The sequence below is a fragment of the Oratosquilla oratoria genome, chromosome 41, assembly GCF_046742065.1.
Source record: "Oratosquilla oratoria isolate Oo_2021 chromosome 41, ASM4674206v1, whole genome shotgun sequence".
Classification (NCBI taxonomy): Eukaryota; Metazoa; Arthropoda; class Malacostraca; order Stomatopoda; family Squillidae; genus Oratosquilla; species Oratosquilla oratoria.
This window is the reverse complement of record NC_134817.1, coordinates 407,699-424,136: the sequence shown is the minus strand read 5'-3', so window position 1 is coordinate 424,136 and position 16,438 is coordinate 407,699. Positions and strand designations below refer to the sequence as shown.

Genomic DNA, 16,438 nt, shown 5'->3' with positions numbered 1-16,438 from the left:
TGTGCTGTGTCTTGAGACACTACTTCTGACCCAGGGCAGTGGACAGGGTGCAGGGATGACCCGTCATCTAGGAGGTGCTAAGATGGGAGGGAGGGTGGAGGGGTGTGGAGTGTTTTCAGGGATGGAATGGGTGGGAATGATTTTATGCCATTTTCCTTTTTGGCTACCTCCCTAGTAAGGGGGAAAAAGCCTTGGTATATGTATGTATATATATATTATATAATTTTTTTATTATTATTATTATTATTATGTATTATTTTTAGGTAGGAGATTTTGGCCTGGTGAAATTGGGTGGCGGTGGTACTCATACTAGAACCCTTGTGAAAACCACCACAGTCTTTGGAACATCAGCTTATATGGCTCCTGAGGCTTTTAGAGGTGATGTGTCTGTCAAGATGGACACCTTCAGCTATGGCATTGTAAGTCAAGTGCAGTATTTTACTTATCCAGTTGTATAGGAAAAGAATACACTTGTGGGGTCCCACCTCTGTCTCCATCTGTCAAACTTATCTTTAAATTTATTTTAGCATTTGGTTTGATTATTTCATCACTAAGTTATTTCGAGAGTTGGTGCATCTGTATTGAAAGTTAAAATTTATGATTTTGAGGGTACTTTTTTTTGTCACACTAGTTTTTCATATACATATTGATGGTATATATTTAATTGTAATTTTATTTGCATACTTTATGTTTTCTGTACTTCAGGTAATGTTTGAGCTTCTGACTGGCCTACCACCATATGATGAGCATAGAGAAGGATGTGACTTGGTAAGGCACTTCTTTTAATAATCATTTTGAATATACTTAACATTAACACCATCCAGCACTCTGGCCCAATCTGTAGACCAGGTGCTGGCCCCTCAGGGCTGCACCTCTTTGGGGAGGTGTTTGTTTGTTGGGTTCTTGGGTATCTTCTGTAAAGAGGATCCTTCATTGGGGGAGCCATCTTCCACTTCTCGCTGTCCATGGTCCAGTCAGTACATCTTCTTGAATGCAGGACACAGCATCACCCAAAGACAACTCCAGACAACCACAAATAAAAGATCACCCTATAGTAAAATTGAATAACCAAACCCTTCCACTGGAAAGGATTCCAAAAAATTTGGGAATAACATTTGATATTCATATTACATCCAGCCCACATATCGAGGACCCGGCAGTAAGAATCAGCAAGAAAACATAACTATTAAAACTTCACTAGTCTTGACTTTGGACATCAAAAAGAAACTCTAATAAGCATCTATAAACAATTCATAAGAACCACTTTATAGTATGCCTCCATGACATGCTTCCCAATATTTAGCAAATCAGACACAAATACTTTACAAACACTGCAGAATGGAGCACTGGGAATAACAGGATATACCAGAACCCTCCCTATATGATGCCTATATACATATACCGATGTGTTTTCCCCTTTACAAAGTCAAAGGCATAAATCCACTCCCACCCATTTCATCCCACATACTCCACTCCCATTTACCAACCCTTATCTCTCTTTCTTGCCTTCTCCTGGATGACAGATCATCCCTGCATCTTGGCCACTGCCCTGGGTCAGAAGCATTGAAGCAAGACACAGCACATCCACAGCAAGGCTGCTTCATTTAATCAGCGACCCCCTCATGCAGAAATGGAGATGGGGAGAAATCCCTTCGGGCTGCATAAATTTATTTTTCACACATACTCCATCCCCCACCCACTCCCCCTCATGCACCACAGCATCATCCATACACAACCATTCTCCATTCACCCCTATCTTTTGTCCTCTCCTGTCCTTCCTCAACAGACATTCCCCTCTTTCCCAATGCCCCTTTTACCCCACCTATCCATCTCATCCATGGTTGCCCTCTCGTGTTCACTCCTCCCACCTCTGCCTTCCACACCTCTTTTACTAATCTTTCTTCACTCATTCTTTCCATGTGTCCAAACCATCCCAATACTCTTTCATCAACCCTATCTCCCAGCTCACTTTCCATCCTGGCTCTCCTCCTCCTCACCTTGTTTCTCTCTCTATCCAGCCTAGTAACCCATATCATACTTATCAGGCATTTCATCTTGTACACATTCAAACCCGTCCTCTCTTCCTCTCAGTCTGCTGATAGCACTGTATGGGACAGAAACATGGAACATGTTTCTGTCCCATAAAGTGCTATCAGCACAATCACTCCATACAATCTCCCTCTTAGCATGCATACATACAGAAACCAAAATCCTCTCAGCAGAACATCATATGTGAATGACAGGAACACCATTCTACACCACAATTCTTAAACAACACACAACCTTCACACTCCATTTCACAAGCACCACCAGCAGAACAAAACAAAACAATACACTAATAGCATACTACTAAAACATCTACAACAATCTACCACCTAAATCACTCAAAACATCCACACACATTCAAACTGACCCAGATGTAGCTGTCACCCAAAAGACACAGAACCCTTCATACTTCTATGCCCTACAATAATAATCCCCAGACAACAACAAAATATCTCTTCTCTAAGTGTTTTATGGTCCTGCCTGGAGGGTGTTGCCAGTTTCCTGAAGACTGCAGGTCTTCTATAAGAGAGACCAGGAACAATGGATTGATTTACTGATACCATTCATCACTAAAATAATAATTACCTTTACCTGTGATTGGTGGCTCTGCCAGATGGATATCATGTCCCTGCCACCTATCTTCAAAACTTGTAAACACCCTCATCTCTATCTTCAGGTACAGGGACTAATAATCCAAAGTTTCTGCTCAGACTGTTGCCAGTTTCTATGAGTCATGAGTTTCTAGTTAGTAAAACTTCAGCAATCTCACCATTATAGTAAGACTATACATGTATTCCTTTCATCAGGCAGGACACTGCCTTCCTTGAGACATACACTAGATGACCTCATCAGACACTAAAACGGTACAAACCTAAAATTACCTGGGTAATAAATACCATATATCCCTATATGCAGTCATCAAAGCATGGAACTTTTCATTTTTGACTGCCCAGTGCAGCTTCAAAGAGATATTAGCCACATCTGGTCAGTTAATGATTAAGTGAGGTCTCACCCTATGGTGAAACAGTGGATGATCTATGCCTTCCTTCACTGCATTTGAACAGGAGACAACTCATCAGCCCCAGGGTGCTGAAAGGGGGAATGGGGTGAAGAGATCTTTGGTGTGTGTATGTATGCTTTGAGTAAGGGTGATTGTGGCATTGGTACATATACACTCCTGACAAAAAAAAAATGAAGTTCCTTCTCTAGGTGATTAAAGGGCCAGCATATCAGCCATAGCAAAATATCTTGGGGCTGTGCATCTCATACAAGAGAGGCTACAGATTATGATTAGTAGTAGTCATATTCATAGTAGTAATAGTCATATTAGTTGTAGTAATAGTAGTAGTATTAATAGTGTGATAAGTACAAGTAGCTCATCCCAAATGTGATTGTTTTAAGCCAGTCACTGCATTTTTGTTTGTTCTGTATTACCATTTCATTTTCCACCATCCTTCCCACCCCAGAAGTGGCTATAATTTATACAATTTCACATCTGATGTACTTTAGTTGACTTTACACAACTAAATTTGGGAAGAGCTACCAGTTGTAAGTAATCATTTTCACTTAATATTATTGTATTTATTTTCAGCTTTCATACATACTAGAGACAGAATCAGAGAATGAAGAACTAATAGATAAAACATTTGGAACAGCAGTGGATATGGGTTTGGCTTTACAACTTTTTGAATTAGCCGAGAAGTGTACTGCAGACAAACGCAAACGTCCAACAATGGTGCAAGTTGTTCAATCATTGAAGAAATTGATTGCTTAAATGTTTATTTACATATTATCATTAATATATATGTACATATATTTTTTCAACATATCACACACCAATGTATATACATTCCATTATTAAACTTTAGTCCAAGGGCACTCCTTCAGTTAACTCATTATTGTAGCAAAATCTGTAAGGTACATATCATACATCCACCCAATCCATCGCCTCTCCCATTTTAGGACCTCATGGAGTGGCATCCTTGTCTCCTGCCACACTGTTCAGGTCAAAGGCAATACAGTAGGACACACCACCTCCACAGCAAGGCCCTGCAGCTGGTGCTGGTTTACTGATAAAAATAAAATTTTCTTACCATTTATCTCTGCAGTACAGTATAATATGTTGGACAAATAATTTGGATAATTTTGTTATAATTGTGTAACTTTTTAGTCATACTGTGCAAATGAAACTGACAAATTGTTTATTCAAGATTTTGTTCTGCCTAAATTTATAGTTTTATTTTGCTGAAGAAAGACCCAGGGTTGAAGGGGTTTTACAGTATATTATCACAATTATCCAGTTAGTCTTGTATTTACATGTACATTTTATAATGACTGATGTCAGGCAATTTACTTAGTTGAGGGAAACCTCCAGGGTTGAATGAGATAATGACAACCAAAAAATTCTTTCTAGTCATACAATGCTGACCAAAAGGTTTTCTGTGGGCACATTTTAGCATTGCAACTTAACTCTTGGCTGAAGGGTAAGTGATCTTGGCTGGCCACCTCCCTAATAAGGGGGAAAGGGCCCTTTGGTATATGTAACTAAAAATACCAGCTGAACCAAAGCTTGACTGTTCTTTTGCAATGCACATATACATTTTGCCCCTGATCTCTCCTGCAGAAGACCCATGGCCTCCCGGTACAGGTACACTGTACCTCGGGGGTCAATATTTTCTTTTGTGATCACATGTCGTTGGTTCCTTGAATGGACCAGAACTGTTCCAGTAGAACACTTCCACACAAAACCAAAAATCTTTCCCAGAAAACATTCCATGAAATTGATAAGTACACAAGCATCTCATTACATCACACAAGCACAACAACTTTTTTTTTTTTTTTTTGCTGTACATAAAATATTCTTCTCAGATTAATGATTAAAACAACAAAATATAAATTTTATAATTTTTATTTATTATTATTTTTTTCATAAAAGCAAACTAAAACTAAATTGAAAGGTGGACTTTAAACTGATATGAAGTTAAATAAGATGCCCTAAAAGAAAAATATACTAAAATGTTTTTTTCAATATTTTAGTTCAGTAATCTCCACAGAAAAGCAAAATCTTTATTTACGACTTTAATATGATCACAATTATTCTGTATAACAGTAACTCCCTACCCCCAAAGGGGGCGGGAGGCAAAGTAGCAGTTTCTTGCAAGACATGGTCCATATATACATTCCTTTTTTCTTTTTTCATAGATAAATAACATTCTTGTTTTTATTGCTCCTCCATTCTATGGGCATAAAAATGTAAAATCAAATTATTCAGGGTTTCAAAAAGTTTTGGTACACTTGCATCCTGAGTAACCATTTATATTGTACCATGTAGGAAGAGATCAAAGGAATTGAGTTAATTAAAGACCTTCATAAAAATACTACTATTCTTAAGCATCTACTCTCAATTGTCATTCAGGATTACAATGGACTGGGTTTGGATCACATGACCAGTCATTATAATCATATATTTCAAAGTCAAGATGCACATGATATTTAAAATTATGGATGGATCTGTCATTACCTAAAGTAAAATTAAGAAAAATGAAGCAGTAAAACAAAACACTCGAATCAAAGGAAAAAATACAGAATAAATAAAACAGAAATATTCTTTAGGATGTTTCTTAGGAAATTTGAATCTCCAAAAATGGACATGTTGATTTCTTGCTTCTACCTTGACTTTGTTATCCTAAGTTCATCATATATTAGAAAATAGTAGCATCAATCAGTTATTTTAAACTTCACAACATACTGGACGGCAATGTTACACTACTACTACTGTTGAACACTGGAGAGACAGATTATATCTGTTGACTATGGAATATCTGTTGACTATGGAATGATTTGTTCTCCAAGAGAAGAATGGAATTCAAGAATTTTACAAAGTCCAGGTATGGGACAATGCATCCTTGACTTATTCTTCACAGGAATGGACATTTTTGCATTTTTATTCGTACTTGAAATATCTAAAGAATACATTGGAGAGCATGAGATACCATGATTCATGGTTAAAATCTTTAAAGATTGATTTAGAAGGTATTATTGATAAGGTTCTATGGGATGACTTCCTCCATGTAGTGCTTGGATGGGAAGGGTATTAGATAGATTTTAATGGGTATGTAGTGGGTGTGTGCTTTGACTTGGCTACCCCCTTTATAAGGGGGAAAAGGGCCTTTGATATGTATGTATGGTTCCATGGAATTGTGAGGAATCATGTTTTATGGCTATTGTATCTTAACATTGCAAGGAAAGAGGTGTCTGACAATTAACAGAAGACTGAGTTAGTGGATTTCAAGCCTCACTTGGCCCATGTACTACACATCACATGGTGCCTACCCAAAAGTAATTCTGCTAAACACTATTGGTGTTTTGAGAATATTGATTCTGAAGTTGCTTTTTCCTGTGAGCTGTGAATTTCACAACTTCAAAACTATGGAGAAGACTTTAAATGGTACCCCCAAGTAACTGAATACACAGACACTCACACTTCTTTGCAGATGATGCAAAACTAAAGAAAGTACAGAGGAAGACTGTGAATCACTACAGAAAGACCTGGATGAAGTCTGGTAATGGAGTCAAAAGTGGGAAGTGAACTTCAACATCAAGAAATGTAGTATAATGGAGTTTGGAAAAAGTAAAAATAGACTATCAGGGCAATATAAAATTGGTAAAAAATAAAATAGCTCAGAAAAGGACCTAGGAGTAATTATCAGCAAAGACATGTCACCAGACAAGCATATCAACAAAATAGTCAGAGAAACCTTCAATTTACTAAGATCAATGAAAGTGGCCTTTGACTACTTGGATGAGGAAATGGTGAAGAAAATATTTGTCACACTGATAAGACCAAGATTGGAGTACACTGTGGCACTATGGACACCCAGTACTAAAAAGAATATAAAGAAATTAGAATTCAAAGAGTAATGACAAAGATGGCACCAACATAACTGAGATACGAACAAAGATTGTCCAAACTGGAACTACCAACCTTGGAACAAAGAAGAGAGAGGAGATCTACCAACCATTTACAGAATTATGAAAGGGATGGAAGTCCTTGACAGAGATGATTTATTAAAGTGGGATAAAAGAAAAATGAGGACATGAAAAAAAAAACTCAAAAAGGATCTGAAAAAAAAAAAAAAAAAGTTTCCCACACAGAGTGGTAACAAACTGGATGAGGCAACAGTGTGTGCAAAAACTATACAAGAATTTAAGAACAAACTAGATGCTGAAGGATACAAAGATGGGTCACTATGAGCATAGCTCTCTTCCCATATAATACAACTAGGTAAACACACACAAAAAGGTCATCAGGAACAAATGGACCAAACACTTGGAAGATAACAAAATAATAAACCCCAAACAATTTGGTTTTAGAAGTGGAAGATTGTGCACCACAAACCTGATCTGCTTTTACTCGAGACTAATAGAGATAATACAAGAAAGGGATGGATGGGCAGACTGCACCTTCTTGGATTTGCAGAAAGCATTTCACCAGGTACCACATAAAAAAATAATAAGTAAAAAAAAAAAAATATATAGGAATTCAAGGCAAACTGTTGGAATGGGTGAAGGATTTCTTAACTGAGAGAAAAATAAGAGTGGTACTTAGATACAAAAATTCGAAATGGGAAGATGTAAAAAGTGGCGTCCCCCAAGGCTCTGTTTTGGCTCCTTTAATGTTTGACATAGACATAAATGATATGGATGAAGGAGTAAATTGTTACATGAACTTTTTTTGCTGATGATGCTAAATTACTCAAGAGAGTGAAAACAGAAGAAGACTGCAGATCACTGCAAGATGACCTGGATAAAGTATGGGAATGGAGCTGGAGACACGAGATGAACTTCAAGATCAAGAAATGTAGCATAATGGAATTTGGAAGAGGTAAAAAATAGTGTTTCGGTAAAATATACAATCGGAAACAAGGAAGTAAAAAAGTAAACTCAGAGAGGGACCTAGGAGTAATCATCTTTAGTGACTTGACACCTGACAAACATGTATATAAATTATTTGGAGAGACTTTCAACTTATTAAGATCAATGAAAGTGGCCTTCGATTACATGGATGAGGAGATGGTTAAGAAAATAATTGTTACACTGATAAGACCGAAATTAGATTATGCTGTATCAATGTGGGCACCACCAACAAAAATAAACATAAGAAAATTAGACAGAATCCAAAGAGCAACGACAAAAATGGCACCCACACTATCAAATCTGACATATGAACAAAGATTGGAGAAATTACAGCTGTTAACACTAGAGCAGAGAAGGGAAAGAGGCGATTTGTTGACCATTTTCAGAATTATGAAAGGAATGGAAGTACTCGATAGAGATGACCTATTGAAATGGGACAAAAGAGAAACAAGAGGACATGAAAGAAACTAAAAAAAAGACAGTTACAGAAGAGACCTGAAAAAAGCTTCCCACACAGAGTGGTCAATGTCTGGAACAAACTGAACAGAGAAACAGTGAATGCCAGAACTATACATGAATTCAAGAATAAACCGGATGTGGAGATATATGAAAACGGGTCAGTACGAGCATAGCTCCCATCCCATAAAATACAAATAGGTAAATACACACACACACACACACACACACTGACGAACTACTGTCTGGAATGGAAATCTAGAACGAGCTCTGGAGTACAGCACTTTTTTGCTATGTTGGAGGGAGCATCTAGTTGTTATTGTATGGGAAGGGACCTATGTTTACCGAGTGACCAAAATTATATAATAGAGCAATTTCACTTACTGGTTAAAATATAAAATGGAGGATGAAGGTGAAGATAGACAAAAATATAGTGAACGAGCGAAGAGAAGACTGTATGGAAGCAGGGTTGAATCACCGTTGTCATCAACCCCCCCCCCCCCCAAAAGTTGCAACATGGAAATGCCTAAGATGAATCGAAGGTATGAAAGTGTAGCATTTTCATGGTTTGCAAAAGTGGTAGGTAGAGGTATAAAAATATTGTATGAAATACGATTTCAGAACTAATAAATGAAATTATAGATCTGAAAGCTGAATACAGGGCAATGTATAAGGAAATGATTGAGCTGAAAAGAAGAAATGTTGACACAAACAGAGAGCTTAATGATCTAAAAAAGGAATTAAATACAGTAGAAGCCTGATTTAACGAACTAATTCAGCCAAGGTCCAGTCCGCTAAATTGAATTTTCCGTTAAATTGAGCGAGTGAGCGTTGGTGTAACAGTGTTGCCAGAGCGGATTATAAAAATGATACGTACCTAAAAATTCCCTAATGTACACACACACACATACAGTATATATATTATTGTAAGTGAATTATAGGCAGCACAATCGTGAATTACAAACGAACAGCAACGTGCAGTAATTTGTTGCAACATTGTGTGTGTGTGTGTCGTGTAACAATGATATGAGCTGTCTGTGAATTTCGCGGAATATTAGTCATAGCTTCGTGTTTGGTTCGATGTACATAATTCTAGCGATTAATAGGACTGGGCAGTTGGTTTTTGGATAGTGAGCGTTATTGTTGTGTTGTTGCAGAAAATGTAGTTCGTTGTTATAGAAGTGTTTTTCGTGGTGATTACTCTCGCGTACTGATTTTGAATTTTCCCATCAACTTACTGTTTCATTATTTTGTTTTCCTATTATACCGTCTATTTCTACTTGAATATATTTCTGCTACAATTATACTTTATACATATACTGAATTATATATTATTGTATATATATTATAGTATGTATATATATATATATATATATATATATATATATATATATATACATATATATATATATATATATATATACCTACAAAGTACTAAATTATACATTTTTCCTAGACTCCACCACCACAATCTGGTAACATCTGGTAACATTGGACTCTGAGACACGCATGTGGCCAGTTGACGGAAAATGCTCAACTTAGCTTACCATTCCCGCTAAATTGAGCTATTTCCATAGATGCGTGTCTGGCCAGCTAGCGGAAAATGGTCAACTTAGTGGACCATTTCCGCTAAGTTGAGCATTTTCGTTATTGCTATTTGCAGTTCGCTAATTTGAGCTTCCGCTAAATTGAGATTCGTTAAATCGGGCTCCTACTGTATAGTCAAAAGTGAGAACGAAAGAATGAAAAATGAGGATACAAAAATTAGGCTTTGAAAAAAGTAAAGGAACAAATACAAGTGGTGACTGAGAAAGTTGGAGAAACCATAAAAGATCTCTCTCTCCAAGAATTAAAAAATCAATCTAAAGTGGAACAAGAAAACCAAAAAATAACTTTTAAAGAAATTGTACAAGTGGAAGAAAATGCAAAAGAAAGTCATTAAAGTAATTTAAAGAGAAAGAAAATTGGGTCAGACAGTTGATAAAAAAAAGTGTATAGTAGTTTATATTAAAGAAAAACACAATGTAACTAGATACTTAAGAGAAAAAGAGAAAGAAATAGCAAAAGAAATTCTGAAAGAGATACAAGAGGATGGGCAAGAAATGGAAAAAGAAATAGAGGAAATGCATAGAATAGAACTCTAAAGAAAAAAATGGACCACTAAAAATTAAACTAAGGTCTCAAATGATAGTGGAAGTACTAACAAATACAGCAAAGTTGGCAAAAAGCGAAACTTACAAAAATATATGGATTAAAAAAATGAGTGATGAAGGAAAAGACATTTAGAAATGAAGCAAATGAAAAAAAAAAAAAAAAAAGAGGAGAATGGAGACCAAAAAGATTTTTTTTTGAGAGAGAGTACTGGACCTGGGGGTGAGAAAATAGTATTAAAAAATAATAATAATAAATAAATACATAAAAAAGGAAACACAGGAAACAAAAAAGGAGGAAAAAGGAAAATTGGAAACAAGGAAGTCAAAAAAGTCGATTCAGAAAGGGACCTAGGAGTGATCATCTCAAGTGACTTGACACCTGATAAACATAGGAATAAATTATTTGGAGAGACTTTTAACTTATTAAGACTACATGGATGAAGAAATAGTAAAGAAAATAGTGGTTACACTAATAAGACCTAAACTAGAGTATACTGCAACACTATGGGCACCTAGCACAAAAAGAACATAAGAAAATTAGAAAGAATCCAAAGAGTAGCAACAAAAATGGCACCTACACTATCAAATTTGACATACGAACAAAGATTGGAGAAAGTACCGTATTTTCCAGCGTATAGTGCACGTCTTTTTTCCGTTGGAAGGGCCTAAAAATGGGGGGTGCGCGTTATCCGGTGGTGCGCATTATCTACGGCCTACGATAAAAATTCTCCGGCTGTGTGTGTAATTTTTTTCACAACAACGTGACAATGTTGGCCGTCACAAAGTCGGGAGGCACACTTCTCCGTGACGTTCCGTGAGAACAAGAAGAACAGCCATGGTGACATGAAAGAATACGCCAGCATGGGCTACCATATATAAATATTTGATATAGGTAGGTATCTATCGAATCTTATTTTTCATGTTTAAATAGGCCTAAACACCATGAAACATGATCAATATTCATGATATTTGCCCATGTTCACAGCATCTTAGTTTGAATTTTTATGTTGGCTTTGTTGCTTCACTTTAGGTATGGTACAAATTCTGTTGCGGCCATTCATAAACTCGTGTCAAACACCTGACTACAACACCCTCTTTCAGGAGTTACATTAACTAAACGTCACCTCGATGAGAGACTGTCCTATTTCACCACTGTCATTGCAGGTTCAAAGCTAAAATGAAACAGTCTGTAGTTTCAGTATTAAATAAAAAAAATGGTAAAGACGAATTATTTCCTCAAGATATAAAATGAACATTTTCTGTAAAAATCCCGAAATTTTTCTGTATATTTTACTTTCAATAATTTTTTTTTAGATCATATTTCCTACAAACTATTTAAGCTACAAATTAATAAGGGACCAACGCACAACACAAGTCATATACCGGTACATGTAGTTCCGACTTTTTCTTAGTTGTGTCCTGATTGATGCCTAAACTGACACTTAATTTAGTGACAAATCAACAGATTTCCCAGCGGTGGCTCTAGCTAATGAAAAATACTTCTCCATGTAACCTCGTTCACATGATATAAATACCGAGGTAAAACTGTGTTATAGACAAATGCGATCGGGCATGCACGTTATACGTCGGTGTGCGCTATCTGTGTACTAAGATAACGAAGTGCATGGGTGCGCATTATAACCCGATGCGCATTTTAAGCTGGAAAATACAGTACATCTATCAACACTAGAACAGAGAAGAGAAAGAGGTGATTTGTTGAAAGGGATGGAAATTCTCGATAGAGACATATATACCAAAGGCTTTTTCCCCCTTACAAGGGAGGTAGCCAAAAAGAAAAAGGCATAGAAATCACACCCACCCATTCCATTTCCTATATATTCCACTCCCCTCCACCCTCCTCCCTCCCTCTTATCTTGGCACCTCCTGGATGACGGGTCATCCCTAGAGATGACTTATTAAAATGGGACAGAAGAGAAACAAGAGGACAAAAAGAAGCTAAAGAAGGACATTTACAGAAGAGACCTGAAAAAGAATAGCTTTGAACCACATAGGGTGATTGATGTCTGGAACAAACTAAATGGAGAAACAGTGAGTGCCAAACATATACATGATTTTAAGAATAAACTGGATGTGGAGAGATACGAAAATGGGTCACCATGAGCATAGCTCTCCTCCCGTAAAATACAACTAGGTAAATACACCCAGGAACAAAGAAGTGAACAAGGAGACCTACTAACCACCTACAGAATTATGAAAGGAAAGAACGCCTTGATAGAGAGGACTTATTAAAGTGGGACAGAGGAAAAACAAGAGGACAATGAAACTCAAAAAGGATAACTACAGAAGAGACCTGAAAAAGAACAGCTTCCTACACAGAGTGATAGACATATGGAACAAATTGGATGAAAAAAATAGTGTGTGCAAACACAAAACAAGAACTTAAGAACAAACGTGATCTTGCAAGATACAAAAATGGGTCACCACGAGCATAGCTCCACTTCCCGTATAATACAACTAGGTAAACTAGGTAAATACACACACAGGCCATATATGAGCTCTGAGCACTCACTGAGAGAGGAAGAGCTGTTGATTGTGGGCACATGATACAAGACCATGGTGAATCTCTCTCTCTCTCTCTCATTTACACACACATACATACATACATATACCAAGGCTTCTTCCCCCTTACAAGGGAGGTAGCCAAAAAGGAAAAGGCATAAAATCACTCCCACCCATTCCATCGCTGAAAACACTCCACACCCCTCCACCCTCACTCCCATCTTAGCACCTCCTAGATGACAGGTCATCCCTGCACCCTGTCCACTGCCCTGATGTAAATACTTGGCGAGATGTCTTCTCCACTGATGAAGGACTGCCAACTACCTTGGGATAATAGTGTGGGTCTGTTTCCATGTCCTTAGCTCATAGGAAGATAGCAGATGGGACTGGGTGGGGGTGGGGGGTAGGTAACTGTTGGCTGTAAATTTTCCTTACTTATTTTGGAACAATTCACTACTGATAAACAGCACTTCTATCTCAGGGGATGATATTGTGCTGAAGAGGTAGAGAGAGGTGGTAAAGGAGATATAAGGAGGGCAGCAGAAAGGCAAAACAGCTGAAGTTAAGTGACCAACACTCTTCTTTGAGTAGAGATTAATCTCCAGTCATAAAAGAATGCTGCATAACTCTGGTCCACAGAGGTGTCACTAGGGTCCCTACTAAATAACTGCAAACAACTTACTGAATATTATACTTGGAAAAATCAATCGGTAAATAAAGCAAGCACATGCACACAAAAATAGATAAATATATATCAATCAATCTGTTGTCCCAGTTCTTTCCTGCAGATTTGCAACCCCAAGGAATTTATGCTACTATATAGAAAACATGATGGTAATAATAACTTGCCTCAAGTTTCACCAAGAGGACACCCATAACCCCACAGTGGCTGCCAATGGTCCTAAAGCGCCCCATACACGATCAATTATATTGCGCAATTTCATTGTCAATACTCTGAATTGACAATTAAATTGACCGTGTGTAGGCGATATATCGCCCATACACAATTAAATTGACCTTATATGGGTGATATATCGCCCATACACGGTCAATTTAATTGTCAATTCACAGTATTTACAATTAAATTGCGCAATATAATTGATCGTGTATGGGCCGCTTTAGACCCTCCTGTAGGTCTCTCTGGGATTATTTGGTTATTATGGACAAAGGTGTACCCACACTTCTATCCTGATGGATAATGTGAGGACAGCCTTGGATGTATGAGGCTTAGGTCGCTGGGAAGAAACTTTTGACAGTTGTCACTATTTTCTATTAGTGTGGGGCAATTTCTGTCATCAGCATATGTAGTAGGAGGGGAGCACTCTGTCAGCTCTTCATATGTAAAAAGGTAAAGAAAATTTAGTTGAAGTTGACTGATCTTGAGACTTGTCCGGAGAATGAGTGTCAGCCCAGTGGGGTTGCATCTAATGGTGGAAGTATGGGTCTTGATGGGTTCTGAAGATGGGTGAGAACCGTCTTTGCTGATGACCATCTTGTAGGACCACTAGCAAGTATCACTGTTACCAGAGAAAGTGAGCATACAATAGTGTTCTATTAGGTGTTCTGTGTTTGTGTGGTGGTTGTATCTGGTGCAATTGGTGTCTGTTATCAGGCTGCTTCTGTGGTGGTACTGTGTTGATGTGGTGTGATTATTTCAACATTGGCATGCCAATGCAATTCATAGTTGTCTTTGGAGTTGATTTCTGAGAAAGTCTTTAGTATAGAATTGGGCAGTTTGTTGCAGGGTGCTTGTTTTGTCATCTGAGTGTACATGTGTTAATGTACAAACATATTGTGGAATACTAAAAGTAAGTTACTGTCAATGGTTGAGTAGAATATGGCTTGGAAGGTTGTATTCATGTTGTATTTGGTGGGATCAAAGATGGGTACTTGGTCCGTTGAAATAGACTTCAGAGAAAATCCTCTCCCTACCATCTGTCTTCAGAACCAATCAACACACCATTGTTTGAATGTAGAGCTGATAAGGAGCTGACATTTGGTCTCTCTTAACTTACATTAAATTTCCTCTACCTTTTCGTATAAGGAGAGCTGACAATCAGCAATTGACTCCCCTCCTAAGATGACAACACAGAATAATCTTATATTAATACAACAAAGATAACAGCCCAGTCTCTTCCTAGAGAGATCTATGGGAGGGCCTAAGGACTGTTGCCAGTTGCTATGAGGTTGTGGCTTTCCAGTCAGTGACACTTGAGACAACAATTATTATTATAACAAAAAAGCATCAAGAATGTCCACCCGTTTGTAGTGGTCCTGTGAGATATATGTTGGACAGAATCATCTTCCAACCTTGTCTTCAAATCCCATCATCACCCTCTTCTCTATCTAAAGGGCTGGAACTTGTTCCTTGGGCTGGGCCCAAGATCTCTATGAACTTAGACTATCTTTCTTCACATAAAAAGAGCTAACAACCATCAGCTGCTCAGCTCCTAATCATTGACATAGGAAAACACACACAACGGTCCACATTTCTTCCAGAGATCTACCCATGAACATTTGCTTTCTACTGTGGGACTGCAGGTTTCCAGTTGGTGGCAACAATATTATTATTACTACACTTACACTCCCCAGTCTACCTATTACCCCTAAATGGTGATATCATATGGACTGCAAGAGTTGGTTAAAATAGTACAGAATTTCTCAAAATATTTTGCTCTTACAGCAGTGTGTAGCATATATATATCCACAATACAAAAGTTTTGGACAATTTGGTTTATGATAAAAATTAATAGATTTTCTGATTTCCTTTTTGGCTAATAGCACGACAGATAATAAGATGGATCTTATTTCCTGTTCAACTCTCATTTTCTTTTCTATAAAAATTAACTGTAAATTCTCACCCTGATCTTTATAACATACTAGCATAGTCTGCAGTAATGCCATAATTAATTCAGTCCTTTTGAGTTTTTCTACTCATGCCCTCCTGAAAAATCAAGAGCATTATCACAGAAACCTTTGTCCATACCAATCTGCAAAACGCACTCTTAAGTTGAAAAAACAATGGTCACTCAACACAAACTTTTAATAACTGCAGTAAATATCATAAAAGTTCCCCAGAATAAACTACTGAAATACAAAATAAACTGAAAAGCTAATTATCATTGTTCAACTTGACTATAAATGTAATAAAAATTGCTACAATAATTTGATCAAAGTGAATTTAACCAGCATCCACACATTCAGTAACAAAGATTATGTAAGTCTGCTGTTGAATGACCATTTTATTACTATGCAGCAGCCAAGACATTTGACTTGCCTTGCCCAAAGGTACACTAAACCAGCCACCCTAACACTGGGTTGCTAACATGCCATGATTCCACGAAACT

General features: G+C 37.3%; 1 protein-coding gene and 1 long non-coding RNA gene across 6 annotated transcripts in view; one reads left to right on the top strand and one right to left on the bottom strand.

The window, feature by feature from the left end:
- LOC143020857 (interleukin-1 receptor-associated kinase 4-like) overlaps positions 1 to 4,248 on the top strand; it is a 54,684-nt gene extending 50,436 nt beyond the window's left edge. For all 5 annotated transcript variants that reach the window (XM_076177705.1, XM_076177704.1, XM_076177702.1 and 2 more), the window contains exons 7-9: positions 264 to 419; positions 706 to 768; positions 3,638 to 4,248. In XM_076177705.1, coding sequence (XP_076033820.1) covers positions 264 to 419; positions 706 to 768; positions 3,638 to 3,820 — 402 coding nt within the window. In that variant the 3' untranslated portion in view covers positions 3,821 to 4,248. The remainder of the gene's footprint in view (positions 1 to 263; positions 420 to 705; positions 769 to 3,637) is intronic.
- Positions 4,249 to 4,938: 690 nt separating this feature from the next.
- LOC143020863 (uncharacterized) overlaps positions 4,939 to 16,438 on the bottom strand; it is a 117,985-nt gene continuing 106,485 nt past the window's right edge. The window contains exon 2 of the long non-coding RNA XR_012965946.1: positions 4,939 to 10,590. This is a non-coding gene — a long non-coding RNA (uncharacterized LOC143020863). The remainder of the gene's footprint in view (positions 10,591 to 16,438) is intronic.